The sequence below is a fragment of the Bufo gargarizans genome, chromosome 2, assembly GCF_014858855.1.
Source record: "Bufo gargarizans isolate SCDJY-AF-19 chromosome 2, ASM1485885v1, whole genome shotgun sequence".
Classification (NCBI taxonomy): domain Eukaryota; kingdom Metazoa; phylum Chordata; class Amphibia; order Anura; family Bufonidae; genus Bufo; species Bufo gargarizans.
In genome coordinates, this window is record NC_058081.1 from 579,301,950 (window position 1) to 579,322,364 (window position 20,415).

The window sequence follows — 20,415 nt, forward strand, 5'->3', positions numbered from 1 at the left end:
AAACAGTGTAGTTGTAATTAGTTAACTTGAGCCCGCTGTGGCCCATTCGACAGCAGCGCAGCCGCGCCACACATCATGTGGTTGTACCCTAATGCCTCATGCACACGAACGTATATTCTTTCCGTTTCCGTTCAGTTTTTTTTTGCGCACCATATACGGAACCATCCATTTCAATGGGTCCGCAAAAAAAAACGGAAGTTACTCCGTGCGCATTCTGTTTCCGTATGTCCGGATTTCCGTTTCGCAAAAAAAAACATGCCCTATTATTGTCTGCATTACGGACAAGGATAGTATTGTTCCATCAGGGGCCAGCTGTTCCATTCTGCAAAATACGGAATCGACACGGACGTCATACGTATTTTTTGCGGATCCGTATTTGCGGACCGCAAAATACATACGGTCGGTGCATGAGGCCTAAGGACGTAGAAGGTGCACCAGGTAACGCTCAGGTGTGAAGATGAAGTGCATCTCTCTCTGACTCCTGATCCGCAGAGCATTATTAAATCTTGCCTAAGCAAAACTTTTGAATGCAGCTTTGGATGCTATCGGAGTAAAAGCTGTAACTCAAGATCAATATAGCCAAGTGTTTTCAGAGTCCCTGTCAGTTTGGAGACTTCCCTCAGGGAAATTATCTGCATCTACATCAGGTGAAGAAAAGATTTTCAATATATAGTAAGATAGTGTTTATCCAGGGCCCATCATGTCAGCGACATTTCACACTTGTTTGGATCGCAGACGCCTGCGGCCACATGGATGTTGCACAAATCTGTCACTCGGATCCCACGGCATTTAAATGCTTTACTAGAAATGTCTCCACAAGTACAGATCCTCTACAAGAGGAAGGAAAATGAAGACAATTTGTTAGTGAAGTTTAGACTGAAGATGTTTGACTTGTGTAATGTCTGGCTGCCAGAGGGCCTGGTAAGATATTACACCTCGCACAGTTCATCACAGGAACCTCATTACATTGTCTGTAAGGTTATTATGGCAGCTAATGTAGTAGAAGGAACGAAGGAGCCTTCAAGGTGAAAACTGACACCAACCTCTCATGTCGTATTAGTTTACAGAAAGTGCAGGACAGACGGAGAGGAAGGAAGCGCCAGATCGGCCATTTTGAAGAATCAGATAGAAATGCATATGTAGCAGAGCCGAGATTATATTATTGAGTTTGTGGATATCTACCTTTTAGGGGTTGAAGGTTTTTAATATATTGATGACATATCCTCAGGATAGGCCATCAATATCACATTGGTGGGGGTCTGATAGGGTGACCAGACTTCCGGCTTTAGCCTGGGCAGTGCGTTTTCCTGGTACCATGTCCTCTGTCTGGCGCAGGGCCTGGACAGACGCTTGGGTGTCCGTTTTTTCAGTGTCTCTATGCTCAGACAACAGCAATGTGCTGCAGCCACCAACTGACTGAGGCTTCTCTCACCTCCAGTCAGTCAGTACAGCTGACCGACATGTCCCTGTGACTGACTGAGGCTACTTTTACACTTGCGGCAGTGTGATCCGGCAAGCAGTTCCGTCGTCGGAACTGCCTGCAGGATCCGTCGATCTGGATGTGACTGATAGCATTTGTGAGACGGATACAGATGCGGATCCGTCTCACAAATGCATTGTAAGAACGGATCCGTCTCTCTGCTTGTCACGCGGACAGACGGATCCGCCTTGTATCTTTTTAACATTTTTACCGGTCTGCGCATACCAGCATTCTGGTATTTTGGATGCCGGATCCGGCACTAAGACATTCTTATGGGGAAAAATGCCGGATCTGGCATTCAGGCAGTCTTCAGTTTTTTTCGCCGGAGATAAAACCGTAGCATGCTGCGGTTTTCTCTTTTGCCTGATCAGTCAAAACGACTGAACTGAAGACATCCTGATGCATCCTGAACGGATTACTCTCCATTCAGAATGCATGGGGATAAAACTGATCAGTTCTTTTCCAGTATAGAGCCCCTAGGACGGAACTCTATGCCGGAAAAGAAAAACGCTAGTGTGAAAGTACCCTGAGTACTTTTTTTGCCTGGATAGAATGTCCTTTTTTGGTGTGAAGCAAGTGGTGACCCTACCCGCCAATCTGGTATCGATGACCCATCCTGAGGAAAGTTTATAAATATAGAAAACCCGACAACCCTTTTAACTTACCCTGACTTCCATTAACTACAGGTCCCTCTACACAGGCTGATCACCAGGACAATTATTGGAGATGACCGGTGTAGAAAGGCTAGTTCCCGATAATTGTCTAGTGTAAAAGTGCCGCCAATCACCCAACAGACAATCATATCATTCAGTCATGGCAAAAAAATCATCCTTCGTGGGCGGCACATCATCTTATGTAATAAGGAACCTGCTGCCCACAAACAGTGGGGAACATCTTTCAAGACTGGTAGAAAAGAAAACTGGTTGAGTTGCCCATAGCAACCAATCAGATTCCACCTTTCATTTTTCAGAGCTCATTTAGAAAATAAAAAGTTGAATCTGATTGGTTGCTATGGGCAACTAAACCAGTTTTTCTTTCTACCAGTTTGATAAATCTTCCCCAATGAATCTGTGCGGGGATAAGTAATCACAGCTGCCGGAGGTTTTAGAAAGTGTAACAGGTAACCACTCACAAGGAAACGTCTTATTTGGCAGAAACTCTCACTATACGTCATCTCACAGAATGACCCTCAGTGTGATCCGAGAAACCTTTTAGATTAAATGACTGCTGTAGCCGCACATTAAATCACATAAAATATGAATATTGTCATCTCAATAATGTTTCTCTTATTGATCCATGTTCTACTTAAAGCCTCATCTCTGCCTTAAAGGAGAACTTTTCTTAGATAAATATCACCTTCAATGTTTTTGTAACCTGTTATGATTTACTGCATTCCTTTATTAGCGATACTTTTTTTTAAATATATATTAAAATATCCCCCTTATAAAAGATTTTACATTCCCATGAACAATATATCTACTATAATATTGCCCCCCTGTACAAGAATATAACTACTATAATACAGCCCACTATGTACAAGAAAATAATGGCTATAATACTGCCCTCTATGTACAAGAATACAGCTATTATAATACTACCCCTATGTACAAGAATATAACTACTATAATACTGCCCCTATGTACACAAAGATGACTACTGTAATAATGCCCCTAGGTACAAGAATATAACTACTATAATACTGCTCCTATGTACAAGAATATACCTACTATAATACTGCTCCTATGTACAAGAATATAACTACCATAATAATGCCCCCTATGTACACAATTATAACTACTATAATGCTGCCCCTATGGACAAGAATGTAACTACTATAATACTGCCCCCTATGTAGATGAATATAACTACTATAATACTGCCCTATGTACAAGAATATAACTACTATAATACTGCCCCTATGTACAAGAATGTAACTACTATAATACTGCCCCTATGTACACAAATATAACTACTATAATACTGCCACTATGTACAAGAATATAACTACTATAATGCTGCCCCTATGTACAAGAATATAACTATTATAGTACTGCCTCTATGTACATTAATATAACTACTATAATACTGCCTTCTATGTATAAGAATATAACTACTATAATACTGCCCCCTATGTACACAAATATAACTAATATAATACTGCCTCTACATGCAAGAATATAACTACTATATTACTGCTGAACCTAAAGAGAGAAATTACGTAATCAAACCAGAAAAAATAATAAATAGCAAAAATTAAGATGAGCAGTTAGTAATGTAATATCAAATCATACTTGCATAAGGAGCACATGTTTTTCATAGAAACATCCAATAGATTTCCCAATTAAATAGCTTTTGTTGATGATTAGCACCCTTTTTGAGGTGAAAAACGTGTTCTATGACCTGCCCCATCATACTGGACAAATAGGCACACAATACAAAGGTGCAGGTCATAGAACGAGTACTCTATTCAATAACAATTCTTGGGCATCTTTTCTTATAATTATGTGTTGTTCAATTACTCTGTTATTCCTACTAGAAATTATAAAGGATTTGCCAGCAGTTTGCAATGAAGCTACAGATGAGTGTTACCCATTGAGGGCGCATCCCTGCACAGCGTGACACTGGCAGCACTGATTGAATAGCGTCAGACAGTGCAGGGACACCCCCCAACTGGAAACACTCATCTGGACCTCCTTCATAAATGTCATAGGAAGAGATGTCTCAGTATTGGTATTAAGCCTCATGCAGATGTCCGTGGAACACGGCCCATGAGATACCGGACTGGCATGGCAGGTGCACACGGATCATAGAAACCAATGACGCCGTGCACTCCTGCAATGCCAGTCCGATATCTCACGGACCACGTTCCACGGACGTCTGCATGAGGCTTTACATGGGGAATGCAAGTAGTTATTAAAATACACACGTCAGGCGAGGTTACAGGTCCTCTTAATTGTGACTTTACAACCAGGGAGAAGATAAAGATTTTTGGAGGAAATGTAGATGTGTTTTTTCTCTGCTGCTTCTGCCTTATAAGTTCCCTGAAGTTTTACAGTGTTAAGTAACAGTTGCCTGCACTGCCAGTGAGGGGTTAAAGATGCGCTACTTGTTGGAGGGCCTCCAAGCCAGCACGGATTTTATTAAATGGCGGGGCAGGCAGGTGGAGAGCGCTCATTAAACTCTGATTTATAGACGCCGCTGTCATCTAGATTGAATCGGAACTAAATGAACTGCTCAGAATTAGCCTTGGGCACCTTCCAACCTAAGCTGAGGCTGTGGATGCCCGGTCAGATGGTGTCATGGAGATTGCAGGGGATTTAGAGCCAGATGGGTCTGTCTGCACCAATAGAAGGAGAGGAAGACAATGAGAGTGAGCGGATGGACCTGTGTGACTGCCCTACAGAGCATTCATAGACACAGAACCATTGTGTGGACCTTATTCTGACCCTTACCTTGAATTTGTCTCCTATCTGCCCTATACCACCGTTACATCTGTCTATGCAGTGACCAGGATGCGGGTATAATAGTCTATAGTTTTGTTTGTGACGCCAATTGCAGCGTGCGCAGGGTACTGTCACAGGGCTGTTCAAAGATGTTATAACTCACGCCCCAGTTTAAGAATGCCAGAGTGGTGTAATGTCTCTGTATGGTAGTGGTAATAGTGTCAACGGTGTCTCCTACCTGGGTACGGCTGGACTCCTGGCTCACTCGCAATAAATTGAGGATAGTGGTAGTAATAGAGGGATTTGCAGCAGTAATTGAGATCCAGACTTTGGGTGAAGTTCAAACTTGTCTGTACTGGTTGTAACTTTCATCCAAGCAAGATATAGCATTATTCTTTGGTCCCAGCAGGTATTGGCAATGTGTGGCAGGAATATACCTTCTGCTCTATCATGTACCTGGAGCTTGCAGGAAAAGCATGTCTGCTTGTCAGCTCTATACTGTTGCAGGAATTTGGCTTCTGCGCTGTCTTTCTGCTGTCTGGGGAAATAAATGTTGTTTTTCCTGCTTCTGGATGTCTAAAGAAAATAACAAAGGTGTGCTACAGCGCCATGTAAGTGCTGTATATGGTCATATAGTGGTGACAGACTCCCTTTAACAAGGCTTACAATGCACATTTGTGAGAATATGAGGTGAAATTACATTAGATGACAATGTTAATGCTTTTAACAGGTTGTAGCGGGGTAAAAGAGTTTCGTAACACAACTCTGGGGTGTTACAGCTACAGCTGCCATATCTGCTGCTGTACAGGCATGGCCTGGCACCCTACATTGCAGACCTGTCCCTGTAACTTACATGGAGATCTACACCCACATCCCTGCACCCTACACTGTGATCTACATTCATGTCCCTGCACCCTACACTGTGATTTACAGCCAAGTTCCTGCACCCAACACTGTGATTTACAGCTACGGTATGTCCCTGTACCTTACATTGTGATCTACAACCATGTCCCTGCACCCAGAGGCGTATCTATCATGAGGCAAACAAGGCATTTGCCTGGGGTGGCACTTGCCAATGGGGCGGCAAAATGCCTTGTTTGCCTAGTTAGTTTTTCCCCTTGCTTTGTCCGATGCTTGCCGATCCTTCACTATGCCGCTGCGAGCGGCAGAATCGCCGGCGCCGCATAGTGAAGGAGTGACTTACTTCCTCCTCCCTCCTCCCTGTGTTTTCGGAATTTTTAACTACCCGGCCTTGCTACCCACGTCACTTCTAGTAGTGACGTGGGAGGTGCGTCTCTCCCCTCGGCTCCTGATTGGCTCTGCTGGGGGTTTGTCGGCACAGGCGCGGAGGATTCCCCCGTAGCAGAATATTCCGGCCCACTACGTATGCGCGAAGAAGACGGCTCGGCGCAAGCGCAGTAGGAGCAGAAATATTCACAACACAAGCGGCAGCCACAGCCAGCCGGTAAAAGTCTCTCCAGACCGGCTCCCTCCTCACACACCGACACTGTCCGTCATAGAACAGAGATGGCCACTTTGCCTGACCCTACCCTGCGAGGAGTGTCCAGGACCAGGTCCAGGCAGAGGAACAAACGTGAGTGAGACGAGAGAGTTAAAAAGCAAATAGTGCACGTGCACAGTGAGAGTGAGACTCTGAGTCCATAGACAGTCTGACACACATACCACATTTATTTATGACACAGTGCAGAGTGCACTATTTGCTTGTGGCAGCCCCCATACAGTTTAGTTTTTCCTTGTGGCTGCCCCGGTCCCCGCCCCCCATACAGTATAACGTCTCCTTATGTCTGCCCCCATACAGTATGTATAATGTCTCCTTGTGGCTGCCCCTGCCCCCATACAGTATAACGTCTCGTTGAGGCTGCACCATACAGTATAACGTCTCGTTGAGGCTGCCCCATACAGTATAAGGTCTCGTTGAGGCTGCCCCATACAGTATAACGTCTCGTTGAGGCTGCCCCATACAGTATAACGTCTCGTTGAGGCTGCCCCATACAGTATAACGTCTCGTTGAGGCTGCCCCCATACAGTATAACATCTCGTTGAGGCTGCCCCATACAGTATAACGTCTCGTTGAGGCTGCCCCCATACAGTATAACGTCTCGTTGAGGCTGCCCCATACAGTATAACGTCTCGTTGAGGCTGCCCCATACAGTATAACGTCTCGTTGAGGCTGCCCCCATACAGTATAACATCTCGTTGAGGCTGCCCCATACAGTATAACGTCTCGTTGAGGCTGCCCCATACAGTATAATGTCTCGTTGAGGCTGCCTCATACAGTATAGCATCTCCTTGAGGCTGCCCCCATACAGTATAACGTCCCCTTGTGTTTTTTTCTTTTAAACGGGTATTTATTGCGATATATATATCGTTATCGCGATAAATTTCTTAATATTGTTATGCAAAACAGAAAAGGGTGGAGCCGAAAGAGGAAGGGTGGGGTTTACAGAGGAAGGGGTTTGGCCGTGACAGGAAGGGGTGGGTCAAATTTATATTAGGGGGTGCCCGAGTTTAGTCTCGCCTAGGGCAGCACAAAACCAAGATACACCACTGCCTGCACCCTACACTGTGATCTACAACCATATCACTGCACCCTATACTGTGATCTACAGTCATGTTCCTGCACCCAACACTGTGATCTACAGTCATGTCCCTGCACCCTACACTGTGATCTACAGCCATGTCTCTGCACCCTACACTGTGATCTACAGCCATGTCCCTGCACCCTACACTGTGATTTACAACCATGTTCCTGCACCCAACATTGTGATTTACAGCCATGTCCCTGCACCCTACACTGTGATCTACAACCATGTTCCTGCACCCAACATTGTGATTTACAGCCATGTCCCTGCACCCTACACTGTGATCTACAGCTATGTGCCTGCACCATACACTGTGATCTACAGCCATGTCCCTGCACCCTACACTGTGATCTACAACCATGTTCCTGCACCCAACATTGTGATTTACAGCCATGTCCCTGCACCCTACACTGTGATCTATAGCTATGTACCTGCACCCAGCACTGTGATCTACAGCTATGTACCTGCACCCTACACTGTGATCTACAGCCATGTCCCTGCATCTTACACTGTGATCTACAACCATGTTCCTGCACTCTACACTGTGATCTACAGCCATGTCCCTGCACCCTACACTGTGATCTACAGCCATGTCCCTGCTCCCTACACTGTGATCTACAGCTATGTCCCTGCATCCTACACTGTGATCAACCGCCAAGTCCCTGCACCCTACACTGTGATCTACAGCCATGTACCTGCATCCTACACTGTAATCTAGAACCATGTCCCTGCACCCAACACTGTGATCTACAGCCATGTCCCTGCACCCTACACTGTGATCTACAGCTATGTACCTGCACCCTACACTGTGATCAACCGCCAAGTCCCTGCACCCTACACTGTGATCTACAGCCATGTACCTGCATCCTACACTGTAATCTACAGCTATGTCCCTGCATCCTACAATCTTATCTACACCCATGTCCCTGCACCATACATTGTGATTTACAGCCATGTCCCTACATTCTCAAGTGCACCATATCAATGTCCCTGCACCATACAATCTCCCATACAACCATATCCCTTCACTGCTAATTTCAGCACCATGGACAGCAGTCTGCACTACAGCTACGTTGTTTTGTACTATAGTACTACACGCACTGCTCTGCATCCCTGTCATCTCTACTACCACCAATTCTCATATGTTCTCCCCCGCACTATAGTGCCACACACACTACTATGCACCACATCCCTGTCATCTCTACTACCACCAATTCTCATATGTTCTACCCTGCACTATAGTGCCACACACACTACTATGCACCACATCCATGTCATCTCTACTACCACCAATTCTCATATGTTCTCCCCCGCACTATAGTGCCACACACACTACTATGCACCACATCCATGTCATCTCTACTACCACCAATTCTCATATGTTCTCCCCCGCACTATAGTGCCACACACACTACTATGCACCACATCCATGTCATCTCTACTACCACCAATTCTCATATGTTCTCCCCCGCACTATAGTGCCACACACACTACTATGCACCACATCCATGTCATCTCTACTACCACCAATTCTCATATGTTCTACCCCGCACTATAGTGCCACACACACTACTATGCACCACATCCATGTCATCTCTACTACCACCAATTCTCATATGTTCTCCCCCGCACTATAGTGCCACACACACTACTATGCACCACATCCATGTCATCTCTACTACCGCCAATTCTTATATGTTCTGCCCCGCACTATAGTGCCACACACACTACTATGCACCACATCCATGTCATCTCTACTACCACCAATTCTCATATGTTCTCCCCCGCACTATAGTGCCACACACACTACTATGCGTGCCACATCCATGTCATCTCTACTACCGCCAATTCTCATATGTTCTCCCCCGCACTATAGTGCCACACACACTACTATGCACCACATCCATGTCATCTCCACTACCACCAATTCTCATATGTTCTCCCCCGCACTATAGTGCCACACACACTACTATGCACCACATCCATGTCATCTCTACTACCGCCAATTCTCATATGTTCTCCCCCGCACTATAGTGCCACACACACTACTATGCACCACATCCATGTCATCTCCACTACCACCAATTCTCATATGTTCTACCCCGCACTATAGTGCCACACACACTACTATGCACCACATCCATGTCATCTCTACTACCACCAATTCTCATATGTTCTCCCCCGCACTATAGTGCCACACTACTATGCACCACATCCATGTCATCTCTACTACCACCAATTCTCATATGTTCTCCCCCGCACTATAGTGCCACACACACTACTATGCACCACATCCCTGTCATCTCTACTACCGCCAATTCTCATATGTTCTCCCCCGCACTATAGTGCCACACACACTACTATGCACCACATCCCTGTCATCTCTACTACCGCCAATTCTCATATGTTCTCCCCCACACTATAGTGCCACACACACTACTATGCACCACATCCCTGTCATCTCTACTACCGCCAATTCTCATATGTTCTCCCCCGCACTATAGTGCCACACACACTACTATGCACCACATCCATGTCATCTCTACCACCAATTCTCATATGTTCTCCCCCACACTATAGTGCCACACACACTACTATGCACCACATCCCTGTCATCTCTACTACCACCAATTCTCATATGTTCTCCCCCGCACTATAGTGCCACACACACTACTATGCACCACATCCCTGTCATCTCTACTACCACCAATTCTCATATGTTCTCCACCGCACTATAGTGCCACACACACTACTATGCACCACATCCATGTCATCTCTACTACCGCCAATTCTCATATGTTCTCCCCCGCACTATAGTGCCACACACACTACTATGCACCACATCCATGTCATCTCTACTACCACCAATTCTCATATGTTCTCCCCCGCACTATAGTGCCACACACACTACTATGCACCACATCCCTGTCATCTCTACTACCACCAATTCTCATATGTTCTCCCCCGCACTATAGTGCCACACACACTACTATGCACCACATCCATGTCATCTCTACCACCAATTCTCATATGTTCTCCCCCGCACTATAGTGCCACACACACTACTATGCACCACATCCCTGTCATCTCTACTACCGCCAATTCTCATATGTTCTCCCCCGCACTATAGTGCCACACACACTACTATGCACCACATCCCTGTCATCTCTACTACCGCCAATTCTCATATGTTCTCCCCTGCACTATAGTGCCACACACACTACTATGCACCACATCCCTGTCATCTCTACTACCGCCAATTCTCATATGTTCTCCCCCGCACTATAGTGCCACACACACTACTATGCACCACATCCATGTCATCTCTACTACCTCCAATTCTCATATGTTCTCCCCCGCACTATAGTGCCACACACACTACTATGCACCACATCCATGTCATCTCTACTACCGCCAATTCTCATATGTTCTCCCCCGCACTATAGTGCCACACTACTATGCACCACATCCCTGTCATCTCTACTACCGCCAATTCTCATATGTTCTCCCCCACACTATAGTGCCACACTACTATGCACCACATCCCTGTCATCTCTACTACCGCCAATTCTCATATGCTCTCCCCCGCACTATAGTGCCACACACACTACTATGCACCACATCCATGTCATCTCTACTACCGCCAATTCTCATATGTTCTCCCCCACACTATAGTGCCACACTACTATGCACCACATCCCTGTCATCTCTACTACCACCAATTCTCATATGTTCTCCCCCACACTATAGTGCCACACACACTACTATGCGTGCCACACACACTACTATGCACCACATCCATGTCATCTCTACTACCGCCAATTCTCATATGTTCTCCCCCACACTATAGTGCCACACACACTACTATGCGTGCCACACACACTACTATGCACCACATCCATGTCATCTCTACTACCGCCAATTCTCATATGTTCTCCCCCACACTATAGTGCCACACTACTATGCACCACATCCATGTCTGTGTACCACAGTCACATCTGTATTCTCCAGCCTTCTCTCTATCTATACCATACCATTGAAATCTGAGACGTAACATAATTTGGGCCATGCCCCTCCGTGCACTTAAGCCCTCATTAGCATAAAGAATAGAGGTCTTTTTTTCTTGGGAACGCTGTAGCTGATTTTCACAAGACTAAACAGCAGGATCAACCGCATCAGACAGTATGCCTAGTTTGATAGGGTTGATCCTGCTGACTGGTGCTCTTTAACAGCAGATTTGTACCTATGACACTGGCTGACCTGTTACATGTGCGCTTGGCAGCTGAAGACATCTGTGTTGGTCCTATGATCATATGTGCCCGCATTGCTCAGAAAAGTGAAGTTTAATATATGCAATTGATCTTCAGCTGTTACCCCCAGAGGCTCTGCTCTCTCTGCAATGCCGCGCCCTCCGCACTTTGACTTTAGGAGAAATCAGGGCCAGGCATTATGATGTTTTCACGGCCTGGTCCTGTCCATCTAATTGCAGAGGGCATGGCAGTTGCAGACAGAGCAGACCCCCTAGGGGTAACGGCACGCCCCCTTTTGTACCGCTCTAATGAGTCAGCAGCCCCAGCCTTTACTTATCACCCAGCTTTCCCAGAAACCGATATAGAAGATGAGATATGTTGGAGGGCAGGTCTCTTCCTGAGCGCTCAGTGTCTTGTGAAGGGTCTGTGCTGTCAACGGCTACCCTTGGAAAGAGACACTTAAGGTAAAGCGCCTGCGTCTCTCGGTTTTCTTTCCCTCCAGTAAAAACTAATAAAGACTCCGGCCGTTCTCTTAATCTGGACCCACAAGGCAGCGACATAGGACGACATCTGTCACACAAGACACAAATTGAAAAAAATGACACAAATTAAAAGTGTCTTCTGCTGTCTGCCGGAGCGAGATACGGATCCCACAGTCACAGGCGTCAAGATCCTGTCACACAAAGCGACAGCATTAACCAAATTGTGCACTAGGTATAGATTTTATTATTCCGGCAGAGAGATACATGGAGAGTCTCACATTAAAGGGCCGGTGCAGTAAAAAGCTCGATCGTTGCTGCAACTTTCTAAAAAAAAATAATGCTAATTTTGTCTGCTTGCTGTCTGTGAATTCAAAGCCAGAAATTCACATCCTGACCTACTCCTGCTCCTAGCTGAGGGTTTGTTACAGTAGTATCCAGTCTAGAAATACACAGCCTGGACCCCAGATTAGTGTATTTTACCTGCGCTGATACATTGTAGCAAACTATCTGGACAGGAGAGAGGTTTGTGCTGCTGATAGATCTATCTCACAGTTTATTAGCCTAGACCAGTGATGGCTAACCTCCGGCACTCCAGCTGTGGCGAAACTACGACTCCCAGCATGCTCCATTCATTTCTATGGAGTTCTGAGAACAGCCAAGCAAGTGTGCATCTTGGGAGTTGTAGTTTTACCACAACTGTAGTGCCGGAGGTTAGCCATCACAGGCATAGACCAGTGATCTTCAACCTGATACCACCCTAAACTGGCAGGGCATGCTGGGATCTGTAGTTTTGCAAAAGCTATAGAGCCGCACGTTGGCGTGCACTGGTCTAGACTAATACACTGCAAGAAACTCATCAGTATCTGGATGTAAAGAAAGAATGGTTCATACTGACAGCAAGCAGGGATCTTGAAAGCAACCAGAATGGAAACCTCCATGCTTTACACTGCATGCTGTTTTTAATAAAAACCAGAGAAAGATGGAAACAGAAGGAGACTTAAAAGGGTTGTCTGACCTCAGAAAATAGCATTTATTATGTAGAGAAAGTTAATACAATGCACTTACTAATGTATTGTGATTCTCCATATTGCCTCCTTTGCTGGCTGGATTCGTTTTTCCATCACATCATACGCTGCTCGTTTCCATGGTTATGACCATCCTACAATCCAGCAGGTGGTCGTACTTGCACAATATAGGAAAAAGTACCTACCTATACGCACTCCAGTGGTCCCGGCCACCTGAGAGGCCGGCGCCTTTTCCTATAATGTGCAAGCACGACCTCCGCTGCTGGATTGCAGGGTGGTCGTAACCATGGAAACAAGCAGTGTAAAATGTGATGGAAAAATGAATCAACCAGCAAAGGAGGCAATATGGACAATCACAATACATTAGTAAGTGCCTTGTATTATTATCTACATAATAAATGCCATTTGCCAAAGTGACAAAACCCCTTTATCTTTACTTCTCAAAAGGTTTGGAGCCCCTGAAAACTCTCCAGGGTGTGTGGGAGTCATCAGGAGGATCTAGGGGGACACAGCAGAGCTTTTTTTTCTGACTTTTAGATGACTTCAGCTATTCACTGACTCAATTCTGGCCATTTAGACTTGGAAATTCATTAGCTTTTTTTTTTTCAGGCTCAGTGCCCAAAACGGGCCGACGTCCCGAATGGATTCTTGCTCTTTTGCCTTGAGAAGGAATCCATTAAAATGTCATCCCTCGCCCAGGACCCCTAAATCTCTCCCGTCCGGAGCGCTCAACCTAAATAGTTTTGATTGAGTGTCACTTTTTATTAAGTAGATTATATATTTTCAAAGCTTGAATGTAGGAAAATGTGTTCTGCCTTTAATCAGAAGGAATGGACCTAAAATATGAGAGCCACTCAGGGTGGCCGAGAACTGACGCTGATTTAATGTCGGTGTATGAGTGACCCCCCTCCCCCACTATTTGTCATTGACGTTAGCTGAGTCCTTAGTGAATCTTATGTAGTAGCATGCCGAAACTTCAGCCGTGCCAGGCTATAGACACCTGTTTTATCTTTAAACAGGTCGGAACGCGCGGTCAGGAGCAAGTGTGGAACCAGGTATGGATTCCTAACGTCCAGGTGAATATCCCTCCCTGTTCTCTGTGTGTGTTCACCATGATGAGTGACCGAGATGGTGTCTGACTCCCGGGGGCAGAAGACTCTCAAGAGAACCTCCCACACTTCTCAGTCTCCCACATTACCTTACTTTAGAAATGTCTGTAAATTCACAGGTAACGTGGCTTCATGTATTTATGTACCTCAAGAGCCGTTCCCCTCCAAAGGAACAAATCGCCAGTAAAAAGTCTGTGAATGGAAAGGCTGGCTGGCGACCAATACAGCAGCTTCATCAGGGGGTTTCACCCAGCTTTCCCAGTCTTCTGAATGGCAAATCAGTCATATTATGCAGCAAGATGGAAGCTAGAAATGCATCTCTGCATAAGGGGGCCTTCGCACAACCATATACGCATTGCGGTCCACAAATACCGACCGTGTTTATCCCATATTTACCCTTCTGCAGGTCCCGCAAAACGGACAGAAATAGGATATGTGCTATTTTTTTGTGGGACGGCGGAACATACGGAACATACACCATGAATTTAAACTTAATTGGTCCACATCCAAAATACGGTCATGTGAACACCCCCTAAGGGTCTATTAACACGTCCGCAAAATGGGCCTGCATCTGTTCTGCAATTTTGCGGAACAGGTGCGGACCCATTCATTTTCAATGGGGCCTGAATGCGCTGTATTTGCAGAGGAGCACTTCCGTTCCGCCAAAAAATAGAACATGTCCTATTCTTGTCTGCAATAGTAGACAAGAAAAGGCATTTTCTATTATAGTGCCGGCAATGTGCACATAGCCGGTTGCCGGGTTTTGCGGATCCGCAAAACACTTACGGACGTGTGAATGGACCCTTAGGCCTATTGCACACAAACATGTGCACTCCGTGGCCGTATTGCGGACCGCATTTGCGGATCCACAATACACGGGCACTGTTCCGTGTGCATTCCGCATCACGGATGCGGACCCATTCACTTCAATAGGTCCGCAAATCCGGAGATGCGGAATGGTGCGGAACGGAACCCTACGGAAGCATTACGGAGTGCTTCCGTGGGGTTTGGTCTCATACTTACATTCCGCAAAAAGATAGAACATGTCCTATCTTTTTGCGGAACGGCTGGATCGCATGCCCCACGGTGGGTGTTTGTGCATTGCGGCCCGCAGAGATTTGCCAGAGAGATTTGCTACTGAGGACTCTAGGAAAGCTGGGTGACAGCCAATATGGCATGCATTACTGCTAAGACAGGAATTGTCACACAGCCTGATTAATTTCCAGTATGGCAGGTAAGTAAATAGAGATGTAACAGTGCCCAGCCACGCTGGTTCACCACTCAGGACTCTAGAAAAGCTGTGTGACAACCAATACTCTACTACCAGGGTATATTCACATGCATCAGATTTGTTGCAGAAATAGTCTGCCACTGAACATCAGTTCCATACATGTGAATGGGGTTGTTTCTACATCATGTGCATGGATTTCTTCAAGCCCTATACAGATGAATGGGACAGGCACAGAAATGTCTACAACAAATCCGCATAAAGCTTCAACACCCAGCTTTCCTAGACATCTGCATGGAATATATGCAACATTAGGGGAGCCAAGGATGCATTACTGCCCTCTTGGACTTGCCATTCAGCCCTCTAGGAAAGTTTATGAACCCCTGTCCTGACAGCCACCCAGCTTTCTAGTAACGGCAGAGGTCTTATGAAGTTGGGCAAAGAAGGTGACTCGATGGCTTGGAGGTTCCTGGGGATTTTGTTTTTTGTTTCTATTCTCCATAGAAATGCCACGTTCGCTATGGGATCTGCATAGGTGAGAAGGCCTCAGGCATCTTGTAAATTAAAAGGGTTGTCCTAGATAATATTAAATATCAGACAAGGCCCCCAAATGGTCTCATTAAACAAATGTTATACCTACCTCTGTCTCCAGCGCCTCGTACCACTGCTTGTTTAGTGACATGTCGGTATATGGCACATGACCACTCCGGCCTGTCGCTCTCCTCAGTAGTCTACGGCTGAGGATGGGGATTGGATGTAGCGGTCACATGCCATATACCAGTATGTCACCGCTGTTGAACAATCAGCAGTAGAGGACTGTCCTGGGCCAAAAATGGCTAACTGATGTTCCCAGGAGGGGTCAGGGCGTTCCTGGGGCTGGGCTTAGATGCCCCGATTTCGCCAACTGAAACGTTGGTAAGTATACCTTTTAATATCTGTTAAACCCACAAATTTGTTGTGTAACTCTACTTTCACACCTGTGTTCGGTGCGGATCCGTCTTGTATCTGCAAAAATTGAAAGTCAATGGGGGACGGATCCGTTTTTAATTGCACCATATAGTGAAAACGGAACCGTCTCCATTGACTTACATTGTAAGTCAGGACGCATCCGTTTGGCTCCGCATCGCCAGGCAGCTTTTTGTTGTCCGCGTCCAGAGCGGAATGGAGGCAAACTGATGCATTCTGAGCAGATCCTTATCCATTCTGAATGCATTGGGGCTGAACTGATCCCTCAGGGAAAGGACAAATAAGGACTGGGCAGTTGGATTTCAACTTGGTTGATCCTTTTGTTGCTAAGTTTCTGCTAGGCACATCTTACTTCGCCCTCCCCACTCAGAACAAATGTATGCTCAGCCGAGCAGGCATGTGTACCAGGGATTCGGATAGCTGTCGGTCCATAGTGTGAATAGCCAGCCTTACTACAGCAGTTGTCTATTGTTCTCATCTATATTTCCCTATAGACCATACTGTTACACCTGCCTCTCATACATAACTGTCTTAAGTAACAGCAGAGGCAGTCCACCACCAGCCACATCCATCTGCAGTGGCAGGGTTGTGGGTGGCCCAAACGCTACACTGGGTCACCACGTTTTGCTGCTCTCTTGAAGGGATGGTAAGACGTGGTGCACCCTAATGGGATATAATAAGTCCAGAGAGTCAAGGTCTAAAGTGTGCTTTTTTACTGGAGGAACTGAAGTGAACAACAATGTGAGCAAGGCACTGACTGTTCTCTTTCTATACAGTTTCTAGCTGAACTAGAACCTTCTAGTGGGAGGGGTGGAGTGGAGAAACTCAGCACAAACAGATACAATGTTACAATTCTGGTCTCTCATAGTCTTAATGATTCTCAATGGCAATGACACAGCAATTTTTCCAGACAAAAACAAGTTTTTAGACATAGTAAGTTAGGCTACTTTCACATTAGCGTTTACAATTCCGCTATTAAGATCTGTCATAGGATCTCTATAGCGGAAGAAAACACTTCAGTTTTGTCCCCATTTATTGTCAATGGGGACAAAACTGAACTGAACGAAATAGAATGCACCAAAATGCAAGCAGCGTTTTTCTGTCCACGATGTGGTGCGGAGCAAGACACAAGACTGATACAATAGAAAATGGATCCGTCCCCCATTGACTTTTAATGGTGTCCATGACAGATCAATCATGGCTGTAGAAGACATAATACAACCAGAACCGTTCATGACGGATGTATGCGGTTGTATTATGGTAACGGAAGCATTTTCCACAAAAAAACGCTAATGTGAAAGTAGCCTAAGCTAAACCAGGTCAGTCTGTCTGGTTTTGGTAGTAAATAAGTCTGGCTTTTTCCCTCCAAAACATGCTCTTCTTTAAACTCTATGGTAGCTGTGGAAACTTAACCGCTTCTCATTAGCTAGAAAGTCCCAAAAGTATCTCAGTATTCATTAACCCTTTCCACTGTGCGGTGAAAATACAGTGCAAATGAGCAGGATATACAGGTGAAACTCGAAAAATTTGAATATTGTGCAAAGTTCATTTATTTCAGTAATGCAAATTAAAAGGTGAAACTAACATATGAGACTCATTACATGCAAAGTGAGATATTTCAAGCCTTTATTTGTTATCATTTGAATGATTATGGCTTACAGCTTATGAAAACCCCAAAGTCAAAATCTCATGTACCCTTTGCTCAGGGGGTATGGATTAATTAGCTGACTAGAGTGTGACACTTTGAGCCTAGAATACTGAACCTTTTCACAAAATTCTAATTTTAAGCTGCATTACTGAAATAAACGGACTTTGGCACGATATTCTAATTTATCGAGTTTCACCTGTACAGTATTAGCAGTCCGTAGGTATGTAGAACACACATATCCCAGGAGAGACATGTAGTTTACTTACTACCATGTGGATGTGAGAACAAAAAGGCCTATTGTACTCTAGTTCCATCCAAAGCTGCTGTCACAATTCTGCTGGCTTCACCTTGGCTCTTAGGCTCAGGACCTCAAATCCTATCATCCCGTGATGGTTCAGTGACTGTTCGTGCTCTGCAGCAGTGCATTGTGAAAGGTGTAGTGTATAAATCAGTATACAGCCGACTCTGCACAGTCACTTTCTGCGTAGATATATATTGTGCCCGATTGTGATAGATTATGGGGGGCAGAAAAACTGTGGTAGTCTGTGTCAGCACACTGCTCATATGGTTGTGCAGGCTGTGTTCAGCTAGGAAACACAAAGAAGGCGCACCATAGGGTAATAACATACGTATATAATAAGAAAATGTCTCCAATAAGGAGGCTCACCTTGTGTAGTTGTGCTATACGTAGGCACAACTCTAGTGTAAGCTCATCTGGGGTTGTTTTGACCCCCCTCTTGAAACGGATGGTGTGCAGCCAAGGACACAGGTACTTCTGGTCAGGGATGCCTAGGGTCAGGGGCGTAGCTATAGGGGGTGCAGAGGTAGCAGTCGCTACCGGGCCCAGGAGCCCGAGGGGGCCCAAAGACCCTTGTACCTCATAAGAAGTCACCAGTATTATAGAAAGTGCATGCTGGTCAAGTTACCCCTCTGGCTGGAGGGAAGGGGTGAGGTCAAGAATTTGGCACGGGGAGGGTGGGGTGTCATTTCAATTTTCGCCTCAGGCAGCATGAAGGTGATGTGCTCCCCTGCCCCTGGCCTCAAAGCACTGAAGGAAGGGGGCCCAAGCTGAATTCCTGCACTCCAAGACAAGTGGATCAGCAGAGAAGATGTCCCGCAGTGCAAGAAACCATCTAATAGTTTGGATCAAATTCAGAGGTTTTATTCAGCAAGTGTGCCAACGCGTTTCAGGGGGCAGTGCAAGCATTCTGTACCTGATGAAGGGGACCACTGTCCCCGAAACGCGTTGTACCACTTGCTGAATGAAACCTCTGAATTTGATCCAAACTATTGGATGGTTTCTTGCGCCGCGGGACAGCTTCTCTGCTGAGCACACTGCTCATGACATCAGCCACCAGTATGGTGAATCAGTGCAGCTCTGAGTGTGACTACAGTATTCAACCTAGAATGAAAGCAAAATATTTGTAATATTACTCACAATTGTATGTAGATCTAGGTAGATTTTCTCAACATTCTTCATAATAAATGCAGCTTTCACCCCTTGTGGTCAGGATTGGAACTGCATGCAATGTGCGCAAATTCAACAGTGATAACAAAGAAGGAAAACTGTATCTGGAAGGGGTTATCCCATGACTCATGTCAAATGTGAAAATCAGACATCATATAGCACATGACAATCTCTTTCTAACAAAGCTAGAACTAGTCTTGTGCCTCACATGGATCCAGAGATCTCCACATTTATTGCTCTGCTAGATTTACATCAATCTGGCAGCGCATGTGGTGTGCCCTTTCTGCTGAAGCTCAGTGGGCGTGCCCTTTCTGCTGCAGCTCTCACAGCTCAGGAGGCAATTGAAAGATGGAACTGAGCATGTGCGGCCTTCTCAGTGAGCCGGACATTAAAAAAACAAAAAACAAATAGCAGATGCGCTATACAGATATATTTTATTGAATAACTCACTGGCTATGCTACATTTGTAATTACATGCATTTACAAAAGTATTCAGATCCAGGTGCTGGTTTAAGAACTGTAGAATATTTTGCATAGTAGAACCCCTTTAAGAGTTTCCCTTTAAATATTTAAAGGACCCGCTACACAGCTGATTCTCCTAGGCCATGCATATACTTATATTTAGGGCTCATTCACACGACCGTATGAATCGGTCTGCAATTGCGGAACGGGTGCGGACCCATTAATTTCAATGCGGAACCAGTCAAAAGATG

General features: G+C 45.5%; 1 protein-coding gene across 2 annotated transcripts in view; it reads left to right on the forward strand.

Moving 5' to 3' along the window:
- The window catches only part of KIRREL3 (kirre like nephrin family adhesion molecule 3), an 863,226-nt gene that overhangs the window by 814,072 nt on the left and 28,739 nt on the right, over positions 1 to 20,415 (forward strand). The window contains exon 13 of one of the 2 annotated variants that reach the window (XM_044281769.1): positions 14,303 to 14,338. The exons of the other annotated variant lie outside the window; for it this stretch is intronic. Within the exon in view, the coding sequence (XP_044137704.1) occupies positions 14,303 to 14,338 (36 nt within the window). The remainder of the gene's footprint in view (positions 1 to 14,302; positions 14,339 to 20,415) is intronic. 2 annotated transcript variants of the gene reach the window in all.